Below are 26,021 nucleotides of genomic sequence, written 5' to 3'. Positions count from 1 at the left end.
TAGAAGGTTGGGTGAGCAATTTTGCGGATGATACGAAAGTCGGAGGAGTTGTTGACAGTGAGGAATGATGTGGCAGTTTACAGCGGGATATAGATGAGCTGCAGAACTGGGCAGAAAGGTGGCAAATGGAGTTCAATGTAGCTAAGTGTGAGGTGATTCACTTTGGTAAGAGTAACAAAAAGATGGGGTACTGGGCTAATGGTCGGGTACTTGGTAGTGTGCATGAGCAGAGGGATCTTGGTGTCCATGTACACAGATCTTTGAAAGTTGCCACCCAGGTAAATAGTGCGGTGAAGAAGGCATATGGCGTACTGGCTTTTACTGGTAGAGGAATTGAGTTCTGGAGTACGGAGGTCATGTTGCTGTTGTATAAGACTCTGGTGTGGCCGCATCTGGAGTATTGTGTAAAGTTTTGTTTGCCATACTATAGGAAGGATGTGGAGGCACTGGAACGGGTGCAGAGGAGGTTTACCAGGATGTTGCCTGGTATGGTAGAAAGATCGTATGAGGAAAGGCTGAGGCACTTCGGGTTGTTTTCATTAGAGAAAAGAAGGTTTAGGGGTGACTTGATAGAGGTGTACAAGATGATTAGGGGTTTAGATAGGGTCGACAGTGAGAATCTTTTTCCACGTATAGAGTCAGCTATTACGAGGGGGCATAGCTTTAAATTAAGTGGGGGTAGGTATAGGACAGATGTTAGGGGTAGGTTCTTTACTCAGCGAATCGGGAGTTCATGGAATGCCCTGCCAGTAGCAGTGGTGGACTCTCCCTCATCATGGGCATTTAAGCGGGCATTGAATAGGCATATGGAGGATAGTGGGCGAGTGTAGGTTAGGTGGGCTTGGATTGGCGCAACATAGAGGGCCGAAGGGCCTGTACTGCACTGTATTCTTCTATGTTCTATTTTTTTCTTTTCTCTTATGCTTGCACTCTCCATCTCTCATTCTCCCTTTTTGAACCATTGTTTCAGGTTACTGTGGAGTAAGATTGTGTATTGACACTGATCTGCAAGAACCTTTGTGATGACTGGGCATAGTACTGTGCAGTGAACATCTTGCATACTTTTTACTGAATCATAGAATTTTAAAGTACTGAAGGAGGCCATTTTACCCACCGTGACGGTCCCAGCTCCTGAAAGAACTTCCCAGATCATCCCAGTTAGCAGCCCTCTCTCTGCAACTCTCTAAATTCATCACTTCAAAATCTCCCAGCTCTTTTGAAACCTCCTATGGAGTCCGCCTCCTCCACTTCCCCAGGCAACTCATTCTAAATCCTGAGAAATCTCTGAATAATGAAGTTTCTGCTTACCTCACTCCACGTACTCTTGCTGACATTTTTGAAACTGTGACCCCCAAGTTACAGACAAACCAATAAATACAAAAACATTAGGGACATAAGTGACTGCTGAACAAACACATACTAATCTTAGATTAAGATAAATGCTCAGCACAACATTGTGGGCCGAAGGGCCTATACTGTGCTGTACTGTTGTATGTCCTATGTTCTAGTCTCCTCTTTACCCTGTCAAAATTGTTCGTAATTTTGAGTGACTCAATTAAGCCATCCCTTAATCTTCTCCACTGCAAAGAGAATAAGTCCAATTTCTCTAATCTTTCCTTGTATCTAAAATCCCTCATTGCTGGTATCATTCGAGCAATCTCCTTTGCACTCTTTCTGGAACTTTAGCATTCATCCTAAAACGGCATGCACAGAATTGAACACAGTAATCCCAGTGTAGCCTGACAGATGATTTGTGATGGTGTAGCTTCATTTCCTTCCCTTTATTCTCAGCATCTCTGTTCATAAATCCAAAGATCCTATGAGCCGCCTTAACTGTTTGAATTTTCTTGGCCACCATCAGCAAAATCATGTATGTGCACCCCATGGTCCCTCTGCTCCTGTGCTGCCTTCAAAGTTGTACCATTGAGCCTGTATTGGCTGTGTTTCTTCCACCAAAATGCATTACATCTCACTTTTCTATATTGAAATTCATCTGCTAATTGTCTGCCTACTTGGCCAACTTGTCAGTGCCCTCCTGAAGTCACAGTGTCTATTTCACGATTCTCCAAGGTTAGCATATCTGTAAATTTAGAGACTTTTGTGCTCAACACCCATCTCCAAATCATCTGTATAAATTAGAAAAAGCAAGTATCCCAACATTGATCCCTAGGGAACAGCACATACAACTTGTCTCCAATCTGAGAAATGCCCATCTATACCTGGCTTCATCTCCTAACTTTTAGCCAAATTTCTAATCCATTCTACCCAAACATGTCTAATTTGCTAACTAGCCTGCCACATGGCACCATACCAAATTCTTTTTGAAAGTCCAAATATTTGGCATCCACCACACTACCCTCATCCACTTGATCAAAAAAACTCAAATTTGTCAGACATGTCTTGCCCTTGACAAGCAATGTTGACTGTCGAGCATTAACCTTTTTTTCAAAGTGTTGGCTGTAAGATAAAGAAGCAGAATTAGGCCATTTGGTATGTGTATGGAATAAGCTGCCAGAGGAAGTGGTGGAGGCTGGTACAATTGCAACATTTTAAAGGCATCTGGATGGGTATGTGAATGGGAAGTGTTTGGAGGGATATGGGCCAGGTGCTGGCAGGTGGGACTACATTGGCTTGGGATATCTGGTCGGCATGGACGAGTTGGACCGAAGGGTGTGTTCCCATGCTGTACATCTCTCAGACTCTAAGTCTGCTCCAACATTCGAGCATGGCTTATATGTTTCTCTATCCCATTCTACTGCCTTCTTCCCGTAAACCATGATTCCCTTACTAACCAAGAGTTTAACTGTCTCTGTCTTCAATACATTCAATAACTTGGTGTCCACAGCCCTCTTGTGCCAATGAGTTCCCAGATTCACCACCTTCTAGCGAAAGAAATTTCTCCTCATTCTCAGTTCTAAAGGGTTATCCCCTCACGCTGAGACTGTGCCCTCGGGTCCTAGTCTCCCCTCCTAGTTGAAATGTCTTCTCTGTGCCCACTGTGTCCAGGCCTTTGAGTCCTTAATAATGAACTCTTAAAATCTTACGAATGACTGAGATCATGCTAACCGATGTTTAGTGTCCTGTCTTCTGTCTGTCTCCCTTCTTAAACAGGAGTATTACGTTAGCCATTTACAAGTCGTCTTACCCTCCCTGACTGCCATGATTCCTGAAAGATCATTACCAATTCCTCTATAAATCTCCTCAGTTTTCTCCTTCAGAACTCTAGGATGTAGTCTGTCCATTTCAGCCTATCTATTCAGCTTCCTCAGCACTTAATGATGGCCACTTCACTTACCTCTGTTCCCTTGAAGTTTTGGTGTGCTACTGGTTCTTCCACTGTGAGGACTGATGCAAACTATGTACTAATTCCTCCACTGTTTCTTTGTTTCCATTACTATTTCTCCAGCAACTTTGTCCACCAGTCCAATGTCCACTCTTGCCTCACTGTTATCTTTTATTTATTTCAAAAGAACTCTCTCAATGTTCTTTTATATTGCTAGCTAGCTTGCCCTCCTATTTCATCATCTACCTCCACCCCTTCATTGATTTTTATTTTTGTTGCTTCTGCTGGCTTTTTTTATTAAAGCTTCCCATTGATCTTGACCACATCGTATGCTTTCTGTTTTGCTTTTATGCTATCGTTGACCTCCCTTGTCAGCCGTGGTTGCATCTTCCTCCTCTGAATATGTTTCTTCTTCCTTTGATCTGTTATGCATCCTGAATTACCTCCAGAACTCCTGCCACTGATCTCCACTGACTTCCCTGCTAGGCTCCCCTTCCATTTAACTTTCCACTCCTCCCATCTGTCTTTATAATTATCTTTGCTCAATTGTAATACCATTACATCTGATTCAAACTTCTCCCTCGCAAACTGTAGCATGAATTGTACCATTACTATGGTCACCCCCCCTAGGGGTGTACAGCATGGAAACAGACCCTTCGGTCCAACCCGTCCATGTCGACCGAATCTAGTCCCACCTGCCAGCACCTGGCCCATATCCCTCCAAACCCTTCCTATTCATCTATCCATCGAAATGCCTCTTAAATGTTGCAATTGTACAGCCTCCACCACATCCGCTGGCAGCTCATTCCATACACGTACCACCCTCTGCGTGAAAACGTTGCCCCTGAGGTCTCTCTTATATCTTTCCCCTCTCACCCTAAACCTATGCCCTCTCGTTCTGGACTCCCCGACCCCAGGAAAAGACTTTGTCTATTTATCCTATGCATGCCCCTCATAATTTTGTAAACCTCCTATAAGGTCACCCCTCAGCCTCCGACTCTCCAGGGAAAACAGCCCTAGCCTGTTCAGCCTCTCCCTGAGCTCAAATCCTCCAACCCTGGCAACATCCTTGTAAATCTTTCCAGAACCCTTTCAAGTTTCACAACATCTTTCCAATAGGAAGGAGACGAGAATTGCACGCAATATTCCAACAGTGGCCTAACCAATGTCCTGTACAGCTGCAACATGACCTCCCAACTCCTGTTTCTTCACTTTAAGCTTCCCTGATCCAGTCTGTTTCATTACACGTCACCAGGTCCAGAATTGCCTGTTCTGGGCTCTACCACAAGCTGCACCAAGACACTATCTCATAGGTATTTCACAAATTCCCTATATGGTTCTGCTACTGACCTGATTTTCCCAGTCTGCTTGCATATTGAAGTCCCCCATGATTATTGTTATAGTGCTTTCGTACATACCTCTTCTATTTACTGATTTATTTTGTCGCACACCCTGACTACTGCTAGGAGGTCTGCACACAACTCCCATCAAGGTCTTTTTGCCTTTGTGGTTTCTTAACTCTACCCGCACAGATTCTATGCCTTTCAATTCTGTCTCACTTCTTGTTATTGATGTTAATTTAATTTCTTACTAACAAGTTACCTCTGTCCATCTGCCTGTCATTTTGGTAAGTGTTTCTCTGGATATTTCGTTTTCAGCTCTACAGCCACATCTCTGAGATACTCAGCATTATTGTACCCACCAATTTCAAAGAAGGATCACTGGACCCAAAATGTTACCTTTGATTTCTCCTCACAAATGCTGCCAGACCTGCTGAGCTTTGCTAGCAACTTCTGCTTTTGTGTCTGCAGTTCTTTCGATTTTTATTTTCTACAAGCTGATTTACTGTGCTTCATATACTATGTGCATATAAGTACAACACCCTTAGCACTGTCTTGTCTTCCTCCCTCCACATAACTGTTCCCTTATCAGCTGTGTCTGAAATTAGATTTCTGAACCTTTCCATACTCTGTCCTATTACTTGTTCTGGAAACTGTCATAACCTTTGCTAAGCTCTCCCCCACTTTTAACTATTTTCAATAATTGCCATGCAACTAACACCTCCCTCTCCATTATATAGTTTAAAGCCATATTGACAGCCCTGGCTATGCATTATCTGTTTCTCCCATACCAATCTTTGAGCCTTGTATTTACCTCTTTAATTTTGTTCACCCAGTGCCAATTAGCTCGTAGCTTAGGTAGTAATCCAGAGACTATTACTTTATCGCTTCAGCTTTTCAATTTAGCCCCTAGCTACTCACATTCTCTCAGCAGAACCTCATTCTACCTGTATCTTTGGTACCTATGTGCACCACATCAACTGGATTTTCCACTTCCACTCCAGTTTCTTTGCAGCCCGGATTTGTTATCCTGAACCTGGGCACCAGGCAGGCAACACAACCTTCAGGATTCTTGGTCCTGACTACAGTGTCCCCAATTATGACTACATTTCTCTTTTCTCCTCCTCCTTGAATGGCTTACTGTACCACTGATATGGTCAGTTTGCTCATCCTCCCTACAGCCCCTGCTCTCATCCACACAAGGAACAAAACATCTCAAACCTGTTCCTGCAGTGCTACCTCCTGGATTCCTCTACTTGCCTCGCTTTTAGTCACACCCTTCTGTCCTTGGCTACCTACTGAATTTGAAGTGGTTCCTCTAAGGTGTGTAACTGCCTCCTGAAACACAGCATTGAGGTAACTCTCCTCATCCCTGATGTGTCATGGTGTTCACAGCTCAGACTCCAGCTCATCAACTCTGAGCAGGTATTCCTCAAGTAACCGATACTTGCTCCAGATGTGGTAACTATGAGCCACAATGGTGTACACCAGCTCCCCATTTCATGCAAGCACAGCACATCAGTTGCCCTGCATTTCTATTTTATAGTTCTTATTATGATATTTAAAAGTTACTACTGCTCTTTTAGTTTGTAACCTGTAAATATTTCCCCAATTACCTTCAATCTGAAAGCAACCTATAATAGGTAGTCAAATTGGAAGCTGTTACCAACCAATGACAGCATGCTTTACCTGTGATATCACACTTCATTTTGTGCTGGGCCCCTGATCCTGGGCTATAGTTTATCTAGTAAAAAGACTTTACAAACAATGAACCAAAAAAGCAAGCTACAACGCACTCTGCACCAAATTCCCTCATTGCCTCCAAATTTCTTCAACTATATACTCGGTCTGTGTCTCACTCTGGATATGTGATCTCGTTCCTGACCGTGTGTAGCTTGCTGGTATTTTACCTCATCCCATATTATGGCTTCCATCATTTTCCCACTATTGACTTCAAGCTGACAGGTCTGTAGTTTCTTGGGTTATCCTTTGCCTTTTTCATAAATGACGGTGTCATATTTGTATTCCTCTGGTCCAATTTTATTTCATTTATGTTCTGAAGTCGCTGGACCCAAAACTTGAACTCTGCTTTCTCTGCACAGCTGTTGGTAGACCTGCTGAGCTTTTCCAGCAATGTCTGGTTTTGATTTTTGTTGACTCAATTCTATTTTGCGAGTATATTCCTTCAAGAAGTATATTTACACATTCATCTCATTGACATTGGCATTTACATTCTGTTTCTCGATTGTTTCAATAAAACCAAAGTCACATGTAGAATAGTGTCCTCCCAAATTACAAGCAGAACCTAAAACAGAAGGATCCTTCGCAGAAAGAAATATAGAGCTGCTTTGGGGCAGTGGAAGAGCGTGTCTGGGACTGCTTGGAATTGATGGACTGGATCATATTCAAAGACTCAGCAGGAAACCTAGACGTGTACGCCACCAGTGTCATGGACCTCATTGGCAAATGCGTGGGGGACTGCATGCCAAGCAATCAATCCAGGTGTTCCCCAACTAGAAACCTTTGAACAGGGAAATCCACTCCCTACTGAAGACCAGGTGTGCAGCTTTCAAGTTGGATGACCTGTACCTATACAGAAAATACAGATATGACCTCCGCAAAGCCATTGGAGATGCCAAGAGGCAGGACTGGACAAAGTTAGATGCCCAAACGAACCACATGAACTCTGTTGCCTGTGGCAAGGCCTGAACAAGACACCTGCATACAAAATGAAGCAGAGCAAGATAGCAGACAAAGGCATCCGTCCCTGATGCAGTTGATGTTTTCTGTGCTTGGTTCAAGCAAATTTCCAGCTGCGTGGTGTCACCTGCCCCACAGCCCTGGATGCACCTGTTCTCTTCATCAGCGCTACAGATGTCAGATTGGTTATCCTGGGGGACAATATTAGGAAAGCGACTGGCCCAGACAGAGTCCCCTGCTGTGTACTTAGATCCGGTGCGTACCGGCTGACTGAGCTATTTACTGACATCTTCAGCCTCTCTCTCCTAGAAGCCAAAGTCCCCACCTGCATCAAGAAGACCACCATCATCCCAGTATCTAAGAGAGCACGTGCAACGTGCCTCATTGACGACTGCACTGGGGCTCTGACCTCTGTAATCATGAAATGCTTTGAGAGGCTGGTGATGGTCCATATTAACTCTAGTCTCTCAGCCTGCCTCGATCCCCTGTAATTTGCCTATCAACATAACAGGTCCACTGCAGGTTCCATTTCCTTAGCCACGCACTCATCCCTGGTACATCTGAACCAGGGATACCTCCATCAGGCTTCTGCTCATTGACTACAGCTCTGTCTTCAACAGCATTATTCCCTCCATACTGATCTCAAAATTCTGAGACCAAGGCCTCTGCTTCACCCTCTGCAACTGGATCCTCAGCTTCCTGATCCATAGACTGCAATCAGTGAAGATAGACACTTCCTCCACATGAACACTCAAGACTGGAGCTCCATAAGGATGTGTTCTTAGCCTCCTACTGTACTCTTTGTAAACCCACGACTATGTTGCCAAATTTTGAATGAACACTATCCGCAAATTTGATGACACCACCATAGTGGATGGATATCGAATCATGATGAGTCAGAAAGGAGATGGAGGGCTTGGTGACCTGGTGAAATGATAACTGCCCCTCTCTCAATGTCGACAAAACTAAAGAACTGATAACCGACTTAAAAAAGAAAGGGCAAGAGCAAGTCCCCATCTACATTAACGGAGTGGAGGTTGAGAGCGTTCAGAGGTCAGGTTCCTCGGAGTGATAATAACCAACAACCTGTCCTGGACATCCCATGTCGATGTGATGGTCAAGAAGGCACAACAATGCTTCTTCAAGTGACTCAGGAAAATTTGGCATGTCCATAAGGACCTTATCAACCTATATAGATGCACCATAAAATGCATTTTGCCTAGGTGCGTAATGGCCTGGTTAGGCAACTAATCTGCCCAGGACCACAAGAAACTACAGAAGGTTGTGTGCACAGCCCAGACCATCACAGAAGTCAACCTCCCATCCATGGACTCCATTTACACGTCTTGTTGCCATATAAAGGCTTCCAACATCATCAAAGACCCAATCCACTCCTGTAATGCTCTCCTAAAAACTCTTCTATAGGGCATGATACAGATGCTTGAACACTCGCACGCCAGGTGGTTCAAGGACAGCCTCTTCCCTGCCATTATTAGACTGATGAACGGACACTCTAACTTCAAGTAATGTTGATTTTGTGAATGCTATCCTTAGCTCACATATGTCCTGTGTAGTGTAACCTGTATGTCTTGCTCTGTCCAAGTTCTCTTTTTAACCCTACGATCTGTATGACCTTAGTATGATCTGCTCGCAAACAAAGCTTTTCACTACCTAGATACACGTGACAATAAATTAAATGAAATTAATTTAGAGTCTGTAGTTTTGCGTGATTATTGAAAGAATTTAATAATTTTATAAAAAGTGCCTAACCAATTTACCAGGAGTAAGTGATGAGATCCATGTTTCAAAAACAAATTGTGTCTGAGAGACACCAATGGGGAAGTAATTCCAAGATGAGGGAACATAATCTGGAAAACACAGCACAAACGGTACAGGTGTGGGAGTTATTGGAATGTGGAATGCTTTGTAACAGAATTAATGTTAATCAATTATCCCATTGAAAAGAATACTATATAGTTTCAAAGCAAATACAGCATTGGATGAAAGTATCAAAACAAGAGTAATAAAATTATAATATTCCATGAGAGAATTAAAACAAAAACAGCTTGGAGAAAAATTTAACACTGATAAGGCTAAAACTTCAATTCTGGTTCAAACAGATTTATGTAGTTTTATGAACAGCAGCTATTATCAACTTGCTGAACTATTTCTGATATGCCCTGTCTGCATTTGTTTTTATATATGCTTTTCCTTTCAAGAATTCCATGCCACCAGATGACTTCAGATTACCCAATCCATCAAAAGTTATACTCACATTAAATGATGCAATTATCCAGAAGTGGATAAATTATCCTCCTGGAAGGATTCCTTCAGAGGTAACAAAGTAAGTAATAGTTGTTCTGTTGGGTCAATAGTGGTCTTTTCTCAAATTTTTGTCAACCTATGTAGTATGAGTTGAATAAGTGGGAAGACTTTGCCCAATGCTTTTCAAGTTTCTGCACTGTGAATAATAAGTTAGATTTTTGTAGAAATGCATCTACACAGTGGCACGATGGCTCAGTGGTTAGCACTGCTGCCTCACACCTCCCAGGAACCAGGTTCGATTTCAACCTCAGGCAACTGTCTGTGTGGAGTTTACACATTTTCCCCGTGTCTGTGTGGGTATTCTCCAGGTGCTCTGGTTTCCTTCCACAGTCTAAATATGTGCAGGTTAGGTGAATTGGCCATGCTAAATTACCCATAGTGTCCAGAGATGTGCAGGTTAGGTGGATTAGCCATGGGAAATGCAGAGTTACAGGGATAGGGTAAGGCCGGTTGGTTTGGCTGGGATGCTCTTAAGAGCATCAGTATGGACTCGATGGGCCGAATGGCCTGCTTCCACATTGTAGGGATTCTGTGATTTCTGCAGAAATTTCTTCAGAAAAGGTCAGAGTTAGTCAGGTTTGATCTCTGATCTTTAATTATAAAGGTAATCAAGTTTTACTCTTGTCCAATGTTGATTATTCCATTGGGTCTGTGTGCTTTCGTCTGTTTTGTTATCTTCCTTAGTAATGGGTGAAGGATTCAATAACGAGAGGTCATGCTTTCAAGGTGAGAGGTGGAAAGTTTAAGGGGGATACATGTGGTAAGTACTTCACACAGCAGGTGGTGGGCGTTTGGAACGCGTTGCCAGCAGAGGTGGTGGAGGCAGGCACGGTAGATTCATTTAAGATGTGTCTGGACAAATGCATGAGCAGGTGGGGAGCAGAAGGACAAAGATGGTTAGGAATTGACCGACCGGTTTAGACAGTACATTTTGATCGGCTCAGACTTGGAGGGCCGAAGGGCCTATTCCTGGGCTGTACGTTTTCTTTATTCTCTTTATAAATACTACAAGCTTGCCAGTGGTGTTTGATTCAATAATTGTTACTGTTTCCCACTTCGCACTACTCTTTAATATTTAGGATTAAATACTATCCCTCTAGAGAGGATTTGCTTGGTTTGAATCTTTTACCTATCTGTGAATTTCACTTCATTTTGCACTAAAATCATAATACAGTTGGGTTTATGGCGAAGAAAGACATTTAGGGAAGGTATTGTTTATGGCCTCCCAGTGACTACCTAAAACAAACATAATTTGTTAGCAGCGACTGTTTTCATGCTGGTAAATTTCAATCTACTTAACAGCCTTAAGGATATTCATTTTTTCTGTGTGTCCTGTTATGGTTTGAGAACCGTTGTCTTTTGTATTTATAGCTTTACTTTATTTCAGACCCCTGCATCTTTGACCATGCTGCTATCACGTCTCAGCATGTTCTTAAGTTGATCCAATCAATCCTTTCATCTTTCTCCTTTCAATATTTATAAAGCTTTATTTATATTTCATTTTGTTTAAAGTACACACCTACAATAAGTTGCATTTATATAAACATCTTTACCATGATAAACCATTCCAGATTGCACGATAAGAGTTAGTAAACAAAGTTAATCCAAAATGTGGCATTTGGTAGATGAACTGGATTTTAAGGTGCATTTTAAAGGAGGTAGAGAGGAGGTTTAGGGATGGAATTTCACAACTATGCTTGACAATATTGATCTCTGTCTACGTCCTCCTGGTAGGTGTAACGTCATATCCTGAACTTCATTCTGTTACCCTGATGTACTTTATAGTATGATCTGTCTATAAAGGCATGTAAGACTGCACTTTTTGCTGTACCTTGAGACGTGTGACAGTAATAAACCAAGTCAAATATTGAAATTTGTATCATCAGGATGCTCAAGCACAGAGTTGGAGAAACAAATATATCATGATTCTGGGGATGGTGGAGGTTGCTGTATAGTTGAGGAAAATTAAGACTTTGGGGGGGATTTAAAACCAAGCCGAGATTTTTTGCAAAATTCAAGGCGTTTAAGAGAAAGCTAAATGTAAGTGAGCAAACAAGGACAGGACTGGTGGGTGAATGTAACTTAGTGTAATTTAAGGTGCATGCAGCAGAGTTTCAGATGACCTACAATTTAAAGAATAAGATGAGGCAAGTTGCCAAGAGTGATTTGGGGTTGTCAAGTCTAAAGGTCACAAAAGCAAAGTTAATGGTTTCAGCACAGTGAAGCACTTTGTGCAAAGGATATTAAGAATTTGCAACTCTCTTAATAGACAGCAATTAATGCTGGTTCAGTTGTAGGCAGTTTTGGCAGAGGATTGTGTGGCCAGACAGTGTCATGTTGTCTAGCCACATCTGCTAGTGAATGATGAGACTAATTATCTACCATACCAAGTTCAGGACACGCGAGGATAGCCTCAACCAGGACATTGGGTTCATATCACACTACAGATGACCCCACTACACTATATACTCTCCCTCACACGCACAAACACACACACAGGTTCTCTCTCATACACACACTCTCTCTCTCTCAGACACGCACACATACAGCACCCCCCCAACACACTCACCCATACACGCACCCCCTCACAGGCTTATACTCTGTCACACTCATGCATACACGCAAACACAACTCTCTCACGTGCACTTACATTCACATGCACACACATATATACGTCTGTGGGGTGAATTTGCGTTTGCAGAATTGTATTTGCAGATACATTGTATTTTGCTCAAATAGCATGCACTCTGTCGGCAGTCAACCCATGTGACAGTTTAGAAATTCTTACTTTGGAAACAGAACCAGTCTGACTCAAGATTGGGATACAGACAGGTTCTAACTTCACACCTTTAATACATTGCTTGAGCTGAGATGTCACTTTGTAAAAAAAAAACCTTAATTTATCTTGAGAATGGGCCTTAAAAGGAATTCTGGGATTTACATATTAATGAACTGAAATTTGAAACCCATTCTGAAAAACGAAAGACTTAACAGCAGATGAGGTTTGTTCAATATATTGTTCTAATTGCATGACACTGTGATCTTTTACTATAAATTCTGTGCCTTATGATCCTGCCCCCACTAGTTACCTGATGAAGGAGCGGCGCTCCAAGAGCTGGTGCTTCCAATTAAACCTGTTGGACTATAACCTGGTGTTGTGTGACTTTTAAGTTTGTCCACCCCAGTCCAACACTGGCACCTCCACATCAGAGCCAGTCATGTTTGTGACCGTTGAACTAAGAGAGTGATGTTAATTGCACCAGCTTTTATCAGAGCAAGGGACTGGCACATCAAAGGCAGAAGTTGGTATGGAGTTACAGGGGGTAGATGGGGTTTGGGAGGTGAATAAATCAAATAAGGACATCATCGGAAAGGTAGAAGTTGGTGGTACATATTGGTTGTTTGGGACAGTGTATAAAATGCTAGAATTTTGAAAAATGTTTTCTCAAGTGCCTATTTTATAATTGATTAAGGCAGTAGCAGAAGGGACATCCTAGATTTACTAGGATGTTGTCTGGTATGGAGGGAAGGTCTTATGAGGAAAGGCTGAGGGACTTGAGGCTGTTTTTGTTAGAGAGAAGAAGGTTGAGAGGTTGGGCTGAAGGGCCTGATTCCACACTGTATGGATTCTAGTTCTAATTGAGACATAAGATAATCAGAGGGTTAGATAGGGTGGACAGTGAGAGTCTTTTTCCTCTGATGGAGATGGCTAACACTAAATTGAGTGGTGATAGATATAGGACAGATGTCAGAGGTAGTTTCTTTACTCAAGAGTAGTAGGGGCATGGAACACACTGCCTGCAGTAGATTCGCCAACTTTAATGGCATTTATATGGTCATTGGATAAAATATCGATGAAAATAGAATAGTGTCAGATAAATATGCTTCAGATTGGTTCCACAGGTTAGCGCAACATCGAGGACCGAAGGGCTTGTACTGCACTGTAATGTTCTAATGCAGCAGAATATAAACAGTTTGGAGAGTTGGGCAGAAAAATGGCAGATGGAGTTCTATCCAGGCAAATGCAAGGTGACGCATTTTGGAAGATCCAATTCCAGAGCGAACTATACACTAAATGGAAAAGCCCTGGGGCAAAGTACTGTCCAGAGTGATCTGGGTGTTCAGGTCTGTTGTACCCTGAAGGTGGTAACGCAGGTTGGGAGAGTGGTCATGAAGGCATATAGTATGCTTTCCTTCATCAGACAGGGTATTGAGTACAAGAGTTGGCAGGTCATGTTACAGTTGTATAAGATGTTAGTTCGGCCACATTTGGAATACTGCTCACCGTTCTAATCGCCACATTACCAAAAGGATGTGGATGCTTTGGAGAGGGTGCAGAGGAGGTTCACCAGTATGTTACATGGTATTGAGGGCACTAGCTACGAAGAAGGTTGAGTAGGTTAGGATTACTTCATTAGAAAGATGGAGGTTGAAGCGGGACCTGATTGAGATCTACACAGTCATGAGAGGTATAGATAGGGTGGATAGCAAGAATCTTTTTCCGAGAGTTTGTGGTGGGGGGCTCAATTGCTAGGGGTCATGAGTTCAAGGTGAGGGGGGGGGGAAATTGTTTAAGGAAAAAATGCATTGAAAGTTCTTTATACAGAGAGTGGTGGGTACCTGGAACGCATTGCCAGCGGAGGTGGAAGAGGTGGGCATGATTGCATCATTTAAGATATATCTAGACAGATACATGAATGGGCAGGGAGCAGAACCTTGGAAAATAGGCGACAAGTTTAAATTGAGGATCTGGATTGGCGTAGGCTTGGAGGACTAAAGGGCCTGTTCCTATGCTGTATTTTTCTTTGTTTTTTTTCTGTGTTTCATATGAAAAGGTACCTTTGACAGAGTGTTTCCTGGAGAGCAAGATGCTAGCTCTCCCTGTTTCTGTCCAGCAGCAGTTGTTCTCTGAACAATTTTCAAAATGTCCACATTTCATACCCCACATTCAATCATCCTTTTGGTTCAGTGTTGGTGAAACAATAATTCAAACTTCTATTGGGTTTTAGTGTATTCAGGCATAATTTAAACTAGTTAAATTAGAATTGTCCAAACAGCAACCAAAACTCAGGTGTCCATTTCACAGCCAAATGTTACATATTCTCAGTTTTCCAGTACACTCTGGGACTGCCATCTAGTCATATACACAGGTGCTTGTAATCTCTCAGTTCAGAATAGCATTCACTCTCAAAGGTACAGTACACTCCTTCAACTTCATAACAATACTCCTATTGCCGTTATACTCTTATCAAGATTCACTCAATCTCAGCTGTCTATACCTGACACTTGCTTCCTTTTGGGAGAAAATGAGGACTGCAGATGCTGGAGCTCAAGAATCGTGAGTGTAGTGTTGGAAAAGTGCAGCAGGTCAGGCAGTATCCGAGGAGCAGGAGAATCGATGTTTTGGACATTGTTCTCCCCAATGTTCCAAAACAATGCAACAACTTGTAAAACAATAATTATTGCTCCTGGAATTTGAGAATAATCACCTCCAGCCCTGAAAATACCTTTAAAAAAGGAGCAGCTCTTGCAGCCACAATTTTTTTCCTGTCCTCCATCTTGGATTACCCTTTGCTTTTGTGTGTGCTCAGAAAGATTGTTAAAAATCGCTTTCGGAAAGCTCTTAATTGCAGATGGAACTAAATATGCTGAAAAATTGCGCCTCCTGAAATTATTTTGCTCCAGCTGGTATGGTTGAAGTCACCAAAAAGAATACCAATATGTATTTTGGTCTGGAAGCAGTAATCTTTCCTTAGCCAGGTCTGTAAGTAACAGTATGGTGGAAATAGGGCTGTGAAAGTTTGCTAAAAATCATTTTAGAACTTATGTAATTAAAAAACAGATCAGCAAGGCATCAACTTAGTCCATGCTAAGGCTAATAGCATGCTGGCCCTCATAACAAGAGGGATTGAGTATAGAAGCAAAGAGGTTCTTCTGCAGCTGTACAGGGCCCTGGTGAGGCCACACCTGGAGTACTGTGTGCAGTTCTGGTCTCCAAATTTGAGGAAAGACATTCTGGCTATTGAGGGAGTGCAGCGTAGGTTCACGAGGTCAATTCCTGGAATGGCGGGACTACCTTACGCTGAAAGACCTGGAGCAACTGGGCTTGTATACCCTTGAGTTTAGAAGACTGAGGGGGGATCTGATTGAGACATATAAGATTATTAAAGGATTGGACATTCTGGAGGCAGGAAACATGTTTCTGCTGATGGGTGAGTGCCGAACCAGAGGACACAGCTTAAAAATACAGGGTAGACCATTTAGGACAGAGATGAGGAGAAACGTCTTCACCCAGAGAGTGGTGGCTGTGTGGAATGCTCTGCCCCAGAGGGCAGTGGAGGCCCAGTCTCTGGATTCATTTAAGAAAGAGTTGGATAGAGCTCTCAAGGATAGTGGAATCAAGAGTTATGGAGATAAGGCAAGAACAGGATACTGATTAAGGATGATCAGCCATGATCATATTGAATGGTGGTGCAGGCTCAAAGGGCAGAACAGCCTACTCCTGCACCTATTGTCTATTGTGATACTATTCAGTGTAGAAGCCTAGTGTCCATTTTATAATGGCCAGAAATTTAAGAAAATTTCTTGGACAGCAGGCATGGAAAAAAAAAGATCATTGGCAAATGATCATAGCCAGGAGCTTAAAACCATAAAACAGAGGTAAAACAAGGCTAAGGATGGAAGCAGACAGCAAAGCTTAGAGTAGCACAGCACAGGTGCCTTTCCACAGGCTGTCCAAATGGGCTCTCTTCATGAGGGGAGATAGTGATATACTGGTAATGACATTGGATGTAGTACTGGCCTAATCATCTAAAGGTCCAGACCTCTGTCTTCTACCTTTGAGCTAGTTCTGTATTCAAATGGCTAGTTCATTTGTTTGAAATGTGGACTGTTTGAAGCCGCTTTTGAAAGTTTTGTTTGTAACACAGCTAAGTAGCAAATTCCCAGAAACAGCATTGAAACACAAGACCTCTATCTAAATCTAGTGATTTCATTCGGTAATTTAGAGATGAATATTAGCTGGATTAGCAGAAGAACTACCTGCTGCTGTTCAAACGTGGCATAGGATTTTCTTTAGGCAAATGGAACTGTAATGTAGCATCTGAGATTAAAGATTGGTGATAAGTTTGAAAGGTTTTTAAATAAAAATCCTCTGTGTAAAGGTTTGTCTTGTTCGGGCTTGCTATGTGGTGAACCTCCTGTATTATTGTGGATCCCATTCCTAGTTTTTTTAAACATATCTTGTTATTCTGAGTGTTACAGTGGGTCAGTGCTCATGATGTTTCAAATATTGAAATGGGCTTGGATATACTTTGATCCTGTTGTTTGAAATGCCTTTTCCTTGAGCTTTTTTAGTTTTCAGTGACTTGAATCAAAATTGTTAACCCTGTCCTTAACCTTTTCACCTTATTTTTCTCCTCCTGGCCTAATAATCAATTATCTTTATTGTAAAGGTAAAGTTGCCATAGTCTGACCAGATCATGAGTTGCTCTCTCATTAGAAAGAGAGATAACTAGTGGCAACTTAACATGGAGTCACCACGCCTCAGGCAAGGGAAGAGGTTGTGAAGTAGAATCCTTCATGCTAACCTTAGCCAGTGCAGTAGTTGAACCCATGCTTTTGGTGTAACTCTGCATTGCAAACCAACCGTCTAGTTAACTGACCCACTTCTTGTATATATGACAAATTGCAAGACATTTATCAAGCTCAGTAATTCAGTCTATTATAACATTCATTCCATATTTGATTTAACTCCAATTGATGAAGGTACTTTTCTACACTGAAAGGTAATATATTCTCTGAGCGTAGGACATAAAATATTTTGAGAAGGGGTAGTTGTGGTTAACATGGACAGCTGGTGTGCTTTAGGAATCATTACATGGATTCTCTGATGTTTTCCTGATCTAACTTAATCCACCAGACAAAGATGAAGATTAATTTTGCTCATTAGGTAACCAGTGAGAGCAATTGTAAAGCAATATGGCAGCAATCCAGAGTACCATTCATACTTCCATACTGTTTGTCATTCACTTTGCAACACTGGGGGGAGAGATGCTTAAAAGACCACCTCCAAAATGCTGTACCATTTAAGACTTTGTTAACTCGCAGAAGGATTAATTCTTCATTCCAAGTATGTTGATCAGTCATATTTGCTATAGAACAATTGAAGAAATTTATCTGTTTTGTCCTAATTGCTGACACTCGTGCAGTTATACTGTTTTAGGTTGTGGTATTTTTCCTCCAGTGTACCTGTGAAGAGCCAGAGTGACAGATCAAGAGACAACTAATTTGTCAACGAAAAGAAAATAATGTTTGATGTTCTTTGAAATGTGCTCTAGTAATTTATCTCTGCAGAGAATGGACAATATACTGCTGAATGTCGAACCTGAAGCTTAGTTGAAATACAGAGAAAGACCGTACTGAACATAGTTATGAGTAAATCAGAACACTTGTAAATTTATTTGTTCATTATGGTGTCTATTTTTTTCCATAGTGAAATCGATACGGTGTTCTCATCAGCAGGCTGCTTAAATGGAAGCTTTCTTGCTTTGAGGTATAGTATAAAACTTTAACATTTTCAAGTGATTCTTCAATATTTTCAAGCAATAAAAAACATGAGTAACACGTCGTGTCGAATTTTTTAATGATTTAGTAGAAAAAGTGTTACACAAATGACAGTTTTCCTAAATCATAAGAGACATTGTCTGTTTATGTTACCTATCTTTATATGGGTAGGCAATTGTGAAGTGTTATTTTTAAAAACAGAAGTTTAGAAAGGGATCTGTGCAATAAAGGGATCCTCCTTTGATATGATTGTTTCTATAGATTTCTCTCATCAAATTGATCAAGGATAACATCTTGGTTTTCAGTATTGTGTCATGTAGCATCTCAGACCATTTAAATTTCATGTCACCAGGAAGACCAGCAGACCTGGATGGTTTTAGACTTGGGGCACGAGAATAAGGCAGGTCTTTTTCTCATAAAAACATTAAATGGAACTCAAAAGATTGTTGTTAAAGGATGATAAGTCAGAGCAATTTTTGGTTCTGTGCATTTCCAGCATATTTAGCTTCAGTTTGCTGCTTAGTAGAAAGGAGCAAATGTTAGAACCTGAGAGAAATCCTTCACATTTCATGACATCTTGTGATCTCACTACATGTTGTATTTGGAACTCCTGGCATCTGCAAGTCAAGTTGTCCATCATTGTTGATTTGAGAAGTTAATTTTTAATCTCATCCGTGTGTGGTCATGGGAATTGTTTTGAAATATTTTTCACTTGGCTATTTTTGTCAGTGTTATTAGTGCACTAAATTATATTAGTGAATTAGCCACCAGTCACATCTTCCATGTTATTTTAATGTGTGCCAAACAATGAGCCTAAAGGCATTCATGACCTTCAGTAAACATGTACGCACCATGATGAGACTTATTTTAAATTACCTTTTGAATATTAAATCCATATTGAGTTTGAAGTTTTGTTGTAGCTTTCCAATGTGTTTCTTTATTTGAATACCTATATATATCACTTACAACTACATCACTGATTATTTTATATGTTTCACAAAAGCATTCGAGAAACATTTAAACAGTACAATTTGTGATTGAGGCTTCTCTTGATTAGAACACATCTAGAATATAATAACCTTTTTCCGAGATCATATTCAGTAGGTCACAGATGTTTACAACATAGAGCAAGGCAACATGGGACATTGTGCCCTCCATACTGACCTCTGAAGGAGCAATTCACCAATGCCATTTCCCCAAATTCTCCTTATAATTCTCACAATTTTCCTTTTTAAATAATGATCCAAGTTCTTCTTGAACACCTCAATTGAACTTGTTTCCATCACACACACAGGTAGTGTAGTTCAGATTGCATCCATTTACAGTATGGAAATGTTTTTCCTCTTGTCTGAATTGTTTCTTTTACCAGTTTCCTTAAATCTGCATTTTCTTGTCAATTGTTCCACTAATAGGAATAGACCCATATCTACACTGTCCAGAGCCCAATTTGCAATGCCTCTTTTAAATCTCCTCTCAACTTTCTCTTCAAAAAAAAAACAAATCCAACTTTTGCAATTTATATACATAACTAGTTTCAGGGTTAATGGACTTTAATTTTATTATTTTCTGCACACTCTTATGCTTCTACATGCCTAGAATTGGGTGCAATATTCTGGATGAGGTCAAATCTGAGATTTTTATATTTTGAGAGGTGATACCTTAGTGGTATTGTTGCTAGTTGAGTACGTTGGAGGCCGAGTAATACTCTGGTATTAGATGGTGTATTTGGAATTCAGCTAAACTGGAATGAAAAGTCTAATGCAGAGGTGCGTCTGCCCCGCCAGTGAGACAAGACATACAAAGACATCGTGGTATATAGTTGGGAGGGAGTTGCCATGGAAGACCTCAAATGCTATAGCTTGTTTGATATGGGCAAGGAAACTTCCTGATTGTCATTGTTGCGCATGCCATCCCCTACTGATGAATCTGTTTTTTTCTATGTTGAATACTACATGAAAGCACTGATATGACAAGGGCCAGAATGGTTGGAGGACTCATCACCAAGGATGGCTCTGCAGCACAAATTGTTAAAGTATTTGCATTCATGATCACTTTGGTGCTGTGTGAATGATCTGTCTCTTTCAGAGATGCCCAGGAGGCATCCGTCTTCAGCCAATTCTATTTACCAATTCATGGCATGTAAAGCATACTGCAAAAGCTTAGGCCCTTACACTATTCTGGCAGTAGCATTGAAAAAGTGCTCCAGAACTAGCCATGACCCTATCAAAACTGTTCTAGCCCAGGTACAGTAACACCTACCTGACAATTATGAAAATTATCCAAGTAAGTCTTGTACACCAAAAGCAGAATAAATCCAATACAGCCAATTTTTGTTCCATCAGTCTATTTTTGATCATCAGTATTTGTTTAGCAATATACCTGCTCATTGATGCTCAGAAGTCTGCCAGCACAACTGAATCCTGATCTCATTACAACCTTGCTTCAAACAGTGCAAAAGACCTTAGTTCCAGAGGTAAGTTGAAAGTGACCGCTCTTTTGACCCTGTTCACATTTGACCCTGTTCAGCATCAAGGAACCTGAGTTTAAGTTTCTCATCTTTTCGAGTGAGCATATTAGTTTCAATTCTGTAATATGTAAATCACAGAACTTAGTTAGATTCTCAAGAGAACTTTAACTTTGCCATGTTGGCTCCAGATCATGCATTGAAGGTGTGAGGTGCCCTGTCTGAGGCTGTCTGTGTCCCAATGCTCAGACTGATTCTAATCGAAAAAGGGATTTACAGAATCTTTTATGGATTCATGCAGTTTTTGAGAGAAGTAAAATGTAATTCAATTACAAATTCACCTCACAAACTTGTGTGTGTATGCGCGCGTGGGGAGGGGTATGAGTGTCTGCATGTGTGAGAGTCGATGGGTGTACATCTGTGGGAGGGTGTGTGGGAGTGTATGAGTATGTGCCTGGAGGAGTCTCTGAGTGTGTGTGCGCACGCGTGTACGTGTGTGTGTGTAGTGCAATGGGGTCGCCTGTAGTGAGACATGAACCTAAGGTCTCTGTTCAAGCCATCCCCATGGGTATCAAACTTGGCTGTCAGCCTCTGCTTGGCCACTTTGCATTGTGGTCTGTCCGAAGTCCACCTTGGAGGATGGTCACCCGAAGGTCTGAGGTCGAATGTCCCGGACCATTGAAGTGTTCTCTGACTGGGAGGGAACGCTCTTGTCTGTTCATTGTTATGCAGTGTCCATTTATCCATTGCGGTGGCCTCTGCTCGGTCTCCCCAATGTACCATGCCTCAGGGCATCCTTGCCTGCAGCATATGAGATAAGCAACATTGGCTTAGTCACAGGAGTACCTGACATGTAGTTGGTGGGAAGTGTCCTCACATGTAATGGTGGTATCTGTGTCGACACTCTGACACGTCTTGCAGCGTCTACCATGACCAAGTTGTATGGTGTTGTCCTAAAAGCAATAGAACTTGTCCTGAATGTTTTTTTGCAATTATGGCTGCTATTTAATGATTAATTTGTAGGTTTCTTGAGCCTACAGTTAAAGATTTTTAATTTTTAAAGTATTTTAACCTGTACTGCCTTCATAAGCAAGTGCAAACTTCATAAGCAATTTGCTCTCTGGAAAACATTATGTTGTTTAGTTTCCTGTTCGTGAACCTGTGAAAATCCTTTAATGTAATTGGCTGTTTAGCGAGTTGGGTGACAGTAGTCCAGTGAATTCTACTGGATTGTAATTAGTTTATTTTATTTATAATTATTGACCATGAAAGGAATCTTTACAAAATAAGAACCAGACAAAATTCCTTCAATTTTTTTAATGTCACTTTTTTCGACTCATCATTTTATAAGGATTGCATAATGGAATTATTTATGGACAATTGTTTGGTTTAATATTGGATCAATCTCAGTTTTTTTTTTGATGATTCACACATGAAGCTCATCAGAATAATATACAATGTAATTTTACGGTCATCAGTGGATTAATAAACAATACATTATGTTTTGATATGTACTATCATTGTTTTGTTTTAAGTGTTAGAACACTCAACCATCTCAAACCTAATTTACAGCATTTTTGTTTCAGTAATGATGATCATTATAAAACCAGTTCCAAATTCTCTGGGATTGATATGAATGCAGCTAGACTATTATTTCACAGACTCGTACATTCTGACCATCCTCGGATTTCGCAGCAGGTATTGTTTGCAAAGTTGTCTGTCTTTAATAGAGCTTTAAGAGTGTATAACTTTGTTCTGGCACCAGATTGTTTGAGAATTTGCCCTCAGTAGGTTCATGTGTTTTTTAACCCATTGAACTTGTTTTGATATTTGGAATTAATCATCTACAGATTTAATCAGGGTTTTGGACAAGCCCTGGGGAAAATTGATGTACAGAGAGATCTGAGTGTTCAAGTCCTTTGTGCCATGAAGGTGGTAACACAGGTCGATAGAGTGGCATACGGCATTCTTTCCTTCATCAGATGGGGTATTGAGTACAAGAGTTGGCAGGTCATGTTACAGTCGTATAAGACTTTGGTTTGGCCATATTTGGAATACTACATACATTTCTGGTTGCCACATTACCAAAAGGATGTGGATGCTTTGGGGAGGGTGCAGAGGAGGTTTGCCAGAATGTTGCCTGGTGTGGAGGGTACTAGCTATGAAGAAGGTTGAGTAGATCAGGATAATTTTCTTTAGAAAGGTGGAGGTTGAGGAGGCACCTGATTGAAGTCTACAAAATTGTGACAGGTGGATAGCAAGAATCTTTTTTCCCCCAGAGTGGGGGACTCAATTACTAGGGGTCATGAGTGAGGGGGGGGGGGGGGGAAACATTTAGGGGGGGATATGTGTGAAAAGTTCTTAATGCAGATGTTGGTGGGTGCCTGGGATGCGTTGCCAGTGGGAGAGGTAGAGCTGGGCATGAAAGCATCATTTAAGATGTATCAGGATACATGAATGGGCAGGGAGCAGAGGGATACAGATCCTTGGGAAATAAGCGACAGGTTTAGGTAGAGGGCCTTGATCAGTGCAGGCTTGGAGGGCCAAAGGGCCTGTTCCTGTGCTGTAATTTTCTTTGTTCTTTCGATCAGGTAATTCACTTCACAGTGAATACACATGAGCACGAAGTAAGGGTGGAAAACTATTTTCATTGAATATATGTGTATCTTATACAATAAAATGCAACACATGGCGAACTTAATTTCTCCAAGGGTTGAAAAACATTGCGCAAAGTTCTTCGAGTCACTAGTTCAGAAATATGGGACAGTAAGATTGGATTTGCATTTTATTTCAAGTTTTCATGCTAAACTGAGTTTTGTGTTGTAATGACCATCCTAGCAAAGGATTGATTTGTTTTGCATAATACATAGTATGGATGCCTTCACTTTTTTCTTTTACTTGTTTTTTTGGAACTGAGGATTGAGGTTTAAAATTAGGAACTTTGACCCTGTTTTAAAAGAGATGACAGCAAAGATACATCAAAGTTTGTGAGAAGATTTGTAGCTCGAGTGCTCGTTGCTGTGGTTCTGTTCGCCGAGCTGGGAATTTGTGTTGCAGACATTTTGGTCGTCAGTTCCAGCTGTCCGTTGCAGTGGTTGGTATATTGGGTCCAGATCGATGTGCTTATCGATTGAATCTGTGGATCCACAGATTCAATTGATAAGCACATCGATCTGGAAGCGGTATATTCAACCACTACAAATGCCGGAGGAAAGATCACAGAAGCGCTTCACAGGAGGTTCCCAAGCACTGAGGATGTCACCTAGACAGGGGACGAAATGTCTGCAACACAAATTCCCAGCTCAGCGAACAGAACCACAACAGCAAAGGTACATGTTTGCTCATGGGAACTGGCCTGTTTACCCGAGGATTGCACTCCAATAATTCTAATTAGTGATAGATATTAAAGTTAAATCTTGTTGTGTTTATTCAAACCTAATTGGCATTAGGATTGTCAAGTGTTAACTTAATTTTGAGTTTTGATGAAGAGTTACTTAGAGTAGGGCAGAGAGGTTCTCGTATAATATAGAAAATTAAATGGGGCATTATCCTCTTAGGGTAAGCATTCCATTACTATAAGATGTGAAGATCTAAATTACTGAAGCAAAAACATTTTGTTAAACAGTGCCAGGCCAGACTCCCTCAGGCATTTCAAGGAAGTAGCAAAGGCCCTAACTTTGCGAGTTGTTTTAAGCAGATATAAAGTGGACATTTCAAGGGTGATGCAGCTGGCCTAACCACTTAGTTTAAATAAACAGAATTTATTTGCAAGATTACCAAATGAAACACAAACAAAAGAGAACAAAATACAGAATATCTTAACCTATCTGAAAACCCAACAGACTATCCCAACTTAATGATGCTGTTCCAAATACTTACACCAATCCCCATAAACACCCATTGGCAAAAAAGATAAAATCAAATGCAGGGTCTTAGAAGAGAGAGAGAGAGATGGCAGGGAGACTCAGCACGGAACACCTTTCACGTAGCTGTTTCTTTGACCAGCAGCCTCAAAAAAAAAAAAAATGACTGAATGCTTTCAGTAAACAGCGAACAGCCAGATTGCTCAAACCAAACCAAACCAGAGTAAAGCTGAGCTGGGAGAACCGGACACTCCCCTTTTGTTGTGCAAGTGTTTTTTTAACTTGAAAGCTTTTTGCCTGCGCCAGTATCTGTATGCTACAATCAAATTAGCCCTAAAACTCTTCAAACCTAGACCTTTTGGAATTGCTGCTTTTACGACCTCTCTGAAAACAAAGGATAGTATAACCTTGTTAAAGACGCAGCATCGTCACATTGTCTTTGGCCACAGTAAATATTCACTGCATCTTGGCCTGTATGTCTTATTGATCTGATTAAAGATTTAGAATTGTCTTTGCATTCTAAAAGTTGAACTATCACTTCTGTTAACCGATATTCCTCGCTTTGTCTCTAGATAGCGGCTAGTATGGAAAAAAATTTGATCCCAAGACTTTCTCATTCCCCACCTGATGTAGAGGCCTTGAGGATCTATGTTACTCTTCCAGAGTGCCCACCTATGAATGATGTCAACAACTACGTTACATTAGCCATTCCATTTGGAATGGCTATAATTAAGCTTGAAAAAGTGCCACTGAAAGTACTTGGTAAATATGTTTGTTAAAATATTCCTGCTTTAAAAATGTTAACAATCTAGGGCAAAAATTATGTTGTGTATTTTGGGAAATTTTAGGTCTGTGAAGTATGGGATCTAGATTGATGACTGATCATGTGTAGAAATATAGATGTGATTGTAACTAAGCAAGAATTTGTTTTAGTGGCCATATTTGTCTGTCTTAAAAGCACTGGATAAATGAACATTTGTGTGAAACAGGTTTCCAAAGCTATTATGTCAAGTGTTTTCCATTGAAACAGCTGCATTCTAAGTCCCAAACGTACACACTTGCAGCATCCTGCCCGGGTTCTGCTGTTCTCCTTCAATGCAGCATATTTTTCTTAATCTTTTACATATTATGCCTTAAGACTACATAAGTAAAAATGGTGGAAGTGAGGACTGCAGATGCAGGAGATCAGAATCGAGAGTGTGGTGCTGGAAAAGCACAGCAAGTTATCCGAGGAGCAGGAGAGTCGACGTTACGAACAAGGGTCTTTCATCAGGAATGAGGCTTGTGAGCCGAGAGGGTAGAGAGATAAATGGGAGGGGTGTGGGGCTGGAGCGGAAGGTAGTTGAGAGTGTGAATGGTAGATGGAGGTGGGGGTAATGGTGATCGGTTGAAGAGGATGGTGGAGCGGATAAGTGGGAAGGAAGATGGACAGATAGGACAGGTCATGAGGGCGGTGCCGAGTTGGAAGGTTGGAACTGGGA

The 26,021-nt window shown here is 41.2% G+C and overlaps 1 protein-coding gene across 4 annotated transcripts in view; it reads left to right on the top strand.

Annotated features, from left to right (window-relative positions):
- The window catches only part of herc4 (HECT and RLD domain containing E3 ubiquitin protein ligase 4), a 102,308-nt gene that overhangs the window by 31,180 nt on the left and 45,107 nt on the right, over nt 1-26,021 (top strand). For all 4 annotated transcript variants that reach the window (XR_006314881.1, XM_043712274.1, XM_043712276.1 and 1 more), the window contains 4 exons: nt 9,543-9,667; nt 18,143-18,202; nt 22,264-22,375; nt 25,113-25,302. Coding sequence is in view for 3 of the 4 variants with exons in the window: in XM_043712274.1 (XP_043568209.1) it covers nt 9,543-9,667; nt 18,143-18,202; nt 22,264-22,375; nt 25,113-25,302 (487 nt within the window). In the remaining variant the exon portion in view is untranslated. The remainder of the gene's footprint in view (nt 1-9,542; nt 9,668-18,142; nt 18,203-22,263; nt 22,376-25,112; nt 25,303-26,021) is intronic.

This window comes from Chiloscyllium plagiosum, chromosome 22 (genome assembly GCF_004010195.1).
Source record: "Chiloscyllium plagiosum isolate BGI_BamShark_2017 chromosome 22, ASM401019v2, whole genome shotgun sequence".
Classification (NCBI taxonomy): Eukaryota; Metazoa; Chordata; class Chondrichthyes; order Orectolobiformes; family Hemiscylliidae; genus Chiloscyllium; species Chiloscyllium plagiosum.
Note: the sequence above shows the minus strand (reverse complement) of the source record. Positions and strands in the feature narration are given on the sequence as shown.